This window comes from Phyllobates terribilis, unplaced genomic scaffold, assembly GCF_046119375.1.
Source record: "Phyllobates terribilis strain yellow unplaced genomic scaffold, ASM4611937v1 Scaffold_3906__1_contigs__length_68299, whole genome shotgun sequence".
NCBI lineage: Eukaryota > Metazoa > Chordata > Amphibia > Anura > Dendrobatidae > Phyllobates > Phyllobates terribilis.
This window is the reverse complement of record NW_027366658.1, coordinates 2,703-9,885: the sequence shown is the minus strand read 5'-3', so window position 1 is coordinate 9,885 and position 7,183 is coordinate 2,703. Positions and strand designations below refer to the sequence as shown.

Genomic DNA, 7,183 nt, shown 5'->3' with positions numbered 1-7,183 from the left:
TTAGGATGATTCGGTGTTCTTCTTGAACTTGGTGAGACCTTGTCGTAGCGCCCCAAGATTAACCCCATAATCAACTAAAATGCTCGTCACACCCATTTTAGAAACCTGCAAAGCATTCAAAGGAGAAGTTGAAAACTAATTGGTATTGAAGGTGGAAATGCAGGAAATTTAAAAACTTATATACCGCTTGGATATTTCGGTCCTCATCATCAAAGAAAAGCATTGAGTTGTAGGGAATCCTGGTCCTCCTGTGAATCCTCTGGAAGTGATCAGTCTTGTCTGTCCTACTCGAAAAGATTTCCTGCATATTCCAAGTAAGAGAAATCAAAAGGCTAGCTAATTAGCTCTCATGGATCCAAGATTATACAGCACAATAATAGATCCAAGTGCCTGCCAACTACTATAATTATAATACAGCTGCTTAAAATGGCAAGAGAAGTCTAAATGTACTCACCTGTGTCACAAACAATGGCTGCAACTCTAATTTATCAAGAAATGCCTTGGCTATATCAGCAGTTGGTGATCTGGAAGCAATAGCGATATCAACTCCCTTGTCCTTGAGAGCATACAGAATGTCTTTAGCATGAGGATACAAGGATGGCATCTCTCTTTTAGACCGACATTCACTGCCATGGAGTAAATGTTGAGAGCTTCAAATATACATCCCATGTCTTATAAAAAGAAGTAAAAACTATATGCAGAAGATGCTACATAGTCTTGTATGAGAAACATTGCTTCATTCTGGATGTCAGGAAACAATACATGTGAATCATCAATAGTATGTTCTTTACAAGAACACTCAGATTCTAGATTATTAAAGAGGTTTAGAGGACCTTGTCCCAGAATTCACATACAGGCAAAAGAGGATAGACAGTCTCAGCAAAACATAGCATATAATCTTCTTTGGAAATTAGGAAGAGAAGGAAAAAACACACATTAGAGATTTACATACTCGAATCAGTGTCATCTTGAGACAGACACAGTTCAAGCATAATCAGGTGACAGTGGCAAGGACTAGAATAACATTCCAATCATATTGCTGTCTGTATCAGAGAATAAATTCGCATTTTACCCAGTCTTCCTCAAAATTCGTTGGGCAAGAAGGTGAGCATGAGTTACATAATAAACTAACACAATTCACGAAAAATGGATCATATCTAAGAAGATGAAGACAAATAACAATGAAACCCCAAATTCGAGCGGAACTGAAGCACGATTGAACGAAAATGGTTTGGAGGTAAAGCAGGAAAGAAGAAAGGTACCAGTAGAAAGGCCAGAGAGTATAATCGAGATCGAAGACGACCAAACGAGGGAGGACTTGGAATAATCCCAGCATTTGAAGAGCTTGCTCCTTTACCGTTTCCTCCCCCATCTTCCCCCCCTCTCTCTGTCGTCAATTCTCACAATTCTTACCCAAAGTCTCAAACTTCCTTTTATGGATGAAATTTTCCGCAGGGCGACTTTTTTTATTAAACAAAATGAAAGCTGAATAAGGATCCGGTGAAAACACTCTTATGTACGAAGCATGTTGAGTCATTAGATTAGAAAATGGAGGGCTGAGATTAAAAGATGAGTTTTTTAATGAATCCACGCGGTGACATTTTTGTAATTAATGGTGAGTTTTTTAATGAATCCACGCGGTGACATTTTTGTAATTAATGGTGGGTTTTTTAATGAATTCACGCGGTGACATTTTTGTAATTAATGGTGAACTGTTATTTTTATTTTTTTACGTTTCTGGGTGATTTTTTTATCGCTTTAGATGTGAACATTAGCTTGTTATATGTGTACCCGAGAAAGTTCGCACTTCACACCATAAGGGTTGTTTTCACCGGAACTCACCTCAATGAAAGCTTGTATTATGTCACATCTCTTACAAATCTCTTACAAATTGATGTTCCAATCTCTACTATTTAAAAAGTGTGGGAACCTTGGACTATTTTATTGTGGGTTTAAAAATATGATAGCCGGTTATAAAAATAGTATGTGGCTATTTGGTTCCATGCTTAAAAATATGAGAGTCGTATGAAGAGTAATGGGCCTTTGGTTTTTTTGGTAGAGAAAAGAGCCGAAGCTCAAGGATTGAGAATTCAATTACAAATGACACGCCTAGGGAGACAAACTCCTCTAGCATCGTCCGAAAGTAAAGTGAAAACACAAACAGGGGGATCAACCAACACGGTCACCCCCAAAGGGAAAGAAAAAGCAAAAGACGCCAACCCATCCGCAACGCGGTTGGATTCACGGAAAGAGTGCCGAAAACCGGATTTCCCAGTCCCTACAAAAGAAGTTGTTCGCCAAAGCGACCAAGCTAGCAAGCGGGTGACAACCGTCATAAGGTTTGGAGAGCAACAGAAACGCAACTTGCGAATCTGTGTCAAAGCAAACCCTTCGGAACCCACTTTCCCACGCCAATTTCAACCCCGAGATAATGCCCCAAAGTTCCGCCATAATAACCGAACATCTCCCCACATTATGCACAAACCCCTTGACCCATCTTCCATTTTCATCACGGATGGCCCCACCCGCCGCAGCAAACCCGTCCTTGACTGAACCATCGGAATTCACTTTGACCCAAAGAGGAGGTGGAGCAGTCCAGCAGATGTGCGCATCCCTGTAGGTGGCCTTTTCAACACCACTGGCAGCAGCCCAAACCATCATGTACTCATTTCTAAGAACACAAACAGCCTCAGCGCGTCCCCCAGAGAAACAATGTCTGTTAAAAACCTCATCATTCCTCCATTTCCATGATAACCAAATAGCATATGCAAAGGTCGCCAGCCAATCTTCACCAGAAGCAGAAACCTTGACGGACAGATTCATACGAATCCAAGCCGCAAAATTCAGATTGAAGAAGAGCGAATCCTCCATTGGTGGCCTGAGATTCCTCCACATAAGCTTACACGGAGCGCAATCGCGAAGAAGGTGCACAAGCGATTCCGTCTGCCCGGCGCATCTGACACAAGAGTCATCATCAGATAAATGCCGCCTTCTGCGTTCTTCATTGGTAAGAATGACCCCTCGGAAAACGAGCCAAGTGAAAAACCGGACTCTTTCATGCGTATTCAGTTTCCAGATGACAGAGAAGAAACTGGAGTCCAGATTCACTTCATCACCCTTGTCATGGATGAGCCTATACGCTGTTTTGACTGAATAATTGCCATCTTGAGAGAAATCCCACATCAGTAGATCATCCCTATTCACCTCCCCGGAAACAGTGCAGGCCGCAATTTGGAAGATGATGTTGCTGGGGAGAAAACCCGCAAAATCCTCCCAGTGCCATCCCAAACCCGGACTCCAAAAAGAAGACACCGGGCGCCCAAGCATTACAGGATCCAAATCCGAGAAAACCCAATCTTTGAGAGGTCTACCCGAGACCCAATTATCTTGCCAGAACCGAATGAGATTCCCATTGCCCAGTGACCAAGACGCCCCCTTAACCACCACATTCTCCACTCCAGACCTGATGCTCTTCCAGATTGGAGAGGCGTAACTGCGTTCAACGAGAGATGGACGGATGTATTTAGCTCTAATCACCTTCGCCCAGAGCCCATCAGAATCGTTGAGAAAACGCCAAGCCAGTTTCCCGGTGATCGCACTGTTCAGAATCCTCATACGCTTAATTCCCAAACCTCCAACATCTTTGGGCTTGCTAACATCAACCCAATTGACTAGATGCAATTTGCGTTGATCAGCCCAACTGCCCCAGAGAAACGAGCGAGACATCTGATCGATGCGGTCGCAAACTGAGAGGGGAAAGGTCAGGGAAGCCATAGAAAACACAGGCAACGCAGAGACGACTGAATTGATAAGAGAAAGCCGGCCTGCACTGCTGAGGAGGCGCCCTCTCCAACCTGAGAGCCGCGCACTGATACGATCCAGAAGAGGTTCGAAAGTTGTCTTGTTCATGGGTTTGTGCAACAGCGGAACCCCTAAATAAACGCCCAAGTCCTTCGTCACCGTGAAGTTGCTGTTTTGCCTGATAAGCTCACCCATCTCAGGGGACACATTAGGAGAAAGAAAAATTCTTGACTTAGCCGCACTGACAGTCTGACCCGAGGCGTCACAAAACACATCAAGGCAAGATTGCATAACCTTAAGTTGTTCCACCGAAGCATCTCCGAATAACAAAATGTCATCGGCGAACAGGAGGTGGGAGAGCTTTGCCCCCCCCCCCCCCCTAGAAATTTGAATCGGTTTCCAAGAATCAATCCTGACGGCCTCGGAAATAACATGACTTAATCTCTCAATGCAAAGGACGAAGAGGTACGGAGACATAGCATCCCCTTGACGGATCCCTCGAGCCGGCTTAAAAGAACGAGTTGCTTCACCATTCCAAAGCACGTTCAAAGACGACATCGAGATGCATTCCGAGATCCAAGAGACCCAATCCTCGTTAAAACCCGCTTTTTCAAGCGAATCCACCACAAAGTCCCATCGAAGCTTGTCATAAGCTTTCTCTAAATCCACCTTGATAATCATCCAACCACTCTTTCCCCTTTTCTTCCTCATCGAATGGACAATCTCTTGAGCGAGAACAATGTTATCCGTGATGTGGCGGCGCGGGAGAAAACTTCCTTGAGTCGGCCCAATCAATTCCGGGAGCATCTTTTGGATTCTATTAGTGAACATCTTTGTAATGATTTTGTAGAGAACATTACAAAGACTAATGGGGCGGAAGAGCGTAACCTTATCCGGAGACGACACCTTCGGAATGAGTGAAATGAATGTGTCGTTAATACCCAAGGGAAGTTTCCCGGTCCCGAGAAACTTCCTAACTTCTTTAATAACCGACTCGCCCACCGTTTTCCAACATTTTTGATAGAAACCGGGTTGGAACCCATCGGGTCCCGGCGATTTCCACCCTCCCATGCCTTTGACAGCTTTCCAAATATCATCCTCAGAGAAAACTCCTATTTAAATCCTCCCACCAATGAGGCTCAAGAATTGGAAAGTTATTAGGAATATCATTAGGAACACAATCCCTCTCAGTAGAAGAAGCAAAAAGGTTCTCAAAGTAGGAAACAACATGTTCTTCCAAATCTTCACTCTTCTCAATCCATTGACCATCATCATCTTTGAGGGCCGAGATCCTATTCAGCTTTCTTCGAATCACCGTCGAGAGATGAAAATAGGAAGTGTTACGATCGCCCTCCCGCAACCAAAGTTCGCGGGATCTCTGCCTCCACAAACATTCCTCCTGGGCAAGAGCAGATTCCAGCTCAGATTGAAGCCAGGCCTCCTGCTCAATTAACGAATCTGAAGGCCTACTGCATAAAAGAGTCTGAACCCCTTCAATGTCTCTGATCAGCGTCTTCTTACGTTCCTGGATAAACCCAAAGTTGCTTTTGTTCCATTGTACCAGTTTGGTCCAAAGATCATCAAGAGCAAGATTTGCCGGCTGGTTGCGGTCCCACACGTCTTCAATAAAGTCCAAGAACCTGGGGTCCGAAACCCACATTGCTTCAAACCGGAAGGGGCAACGGGACCTATCAAACCGATCTTTAGGATGCAGCGTGAGGAGGATGGGGCAATGGTCCGAGCCGAGCTTGGGTAAGTGACGAACTCTCGCCTCCGACCACTCAAGACAAGCCTCCATGTTCATGAAAAATCTGTCCAGGCGTTTGGCAATGAAGCTAGAAACATTATTCCCTCTCGACCAAGTAAATTTTTGGCCCGAGAAACCCATGTCGATAAGCCCCCTACAATCCACCAACCTTTGGAAGTCCCCGGAATCATTATGCAGCAACCCCGAGCCCCCTTCACGTTCGTCAGCCCTTAGAATACAATTCAAATCACCACCGAAAAAAGTTGGACCCGTGCACATTCCCAACTGGTTGCTCATCTCAGCCCAAAAAAGACGTCTACGAAACACCGAGGGCGGGGCGTATGCAATGATCATATGGAAAGAGAGGTTACCCTTAGAAAACTGAATTGTGAAGGAATTCACGCCTTGATTAATGATCTGCACTGATGAAACAATGGACTCCCAAAACAGCCAAATACCCCCAGCTCTTCCACTGGCTTCGATTCTAACGCACTTGTCAAAGTTAATTTTTCCACAAACAGACTCCGCCCTATCACCGGAAAGTTGGGTTTCGAAGAGAGCAAGAAGGTCAAGCTTGTTACGACGGATTAGGTAGTTCACACTGCGGCAGAAACTGATCTTACCAGCGCCGCGACAATTCCAAAGGAGGACACTCATTGGATACTAATGGGAGGGGGGAAAAAGAGCCACAAGCTCAAGACGAAGCATCCTGGACACACATAAGCGTGTCCTCTTCTGCCTCATCCGACTTGTCGAGCACCTCAAGTTCTGACTTCTGACCAGCATCGGCTGCATCAATGAGGACCTCTTCGTCCTGAGTCTCCATAAAGATTGCTCCATCGATCTCATTCTTCTTCAAGAGCTTCTGGGCTGAAATCATGAGCTCAGGTTCTAGCGGTTCCTGTTCTTTTTCCTGGACTCCATATGGTTGGGCTTCAAGAGCAGAAGCAGCAATTCCTTCTGGCAAGGGCCCATCACCAGGGGGGCAGCAAAAAGGCCCAGCAGGGAAGCCAGCATCCTGGGCTTGGTCATAAGAAGCCCGAGACCTCTTAGTTGGGCCGTTTTCGGATAGCCCCACAGGCCCATCAAGACACAACCCTACCTTGTCCAGCTTATTCCTCCTTTGTAACCGTCTTGCTTTGTTCTTCTTAGCTCTTTTTTCCTTTTCTGCTAATTCTTTAGCATGAGATGACTCGTCTGTCTGAGGTTGGGATTCTTCCAAGATTGCCTTCCCCTTCCCCTTATTGTCCTGCTTTTGCCCAGTGTTTACCTGCTTTTGCCCAGTGGTTACTTCCTTTTCTCCTCTGATCACAATATTGCCCTTTTTCCCTGAACTCTGACCAAACTCAAATATCCTTCCTTTCTGCGTACAGTTACCCCTGCCGTCTGACTTTTGTACCTTCGCCTGGTTCCCAGAAACTCCTTCCCTGATCAACGGTTTGGAAGCAAACTCTGGTCCTGCCGATGAACCCGCCTTTGCTGTCTGCTTTGGGAACCGGGAGCATCCAACCTCCCAGCTTTTCGCCGGCGATCGGTTCTCTCCGTGCCGGATTGTGGGTCATCGCCTCCTTCCTCAGAGCCTCTTCCTTGTTCCTTATGTTCGTTGGATCCGTTGGACAATGTGGCTTAAAGTGC

At 45.5% G+C, this 7,183-nt stretch overlaps 1 protein-coding gene and 1 pseudogene across 1 annotated transcript; both read right to left on the bottom strand.

Moving 5' to 3' along the window:
* LOC141248718 (magnesium-dependent phosphatase 1-like) lies at positions 1-1,372 on the bottom strand. Its single transcript, XM_073669409.1, has 4 exons — positions 1,263-1,372; positions 455-626; positions 185-301; positions 1-105 (listed from the first exon to the last, which is right to left on the bottom strand). Exons 1-4 carry the CDS (start codon positions 1,370-1,372, stop codon positions 1-3), a joined length of 504 nt encoding a protein of 167 aa, XP_073525510.1.
* Positions 1,373-2,564: 1,192 nt separating this feature from the next.
* On the bottom strand, positions 2,565-6,205 carry LOC141248715 (uncharacterized; annotated as a pseudogene).
* Positions 6,206-7,183: the final 978 nt, after the last annotated feature.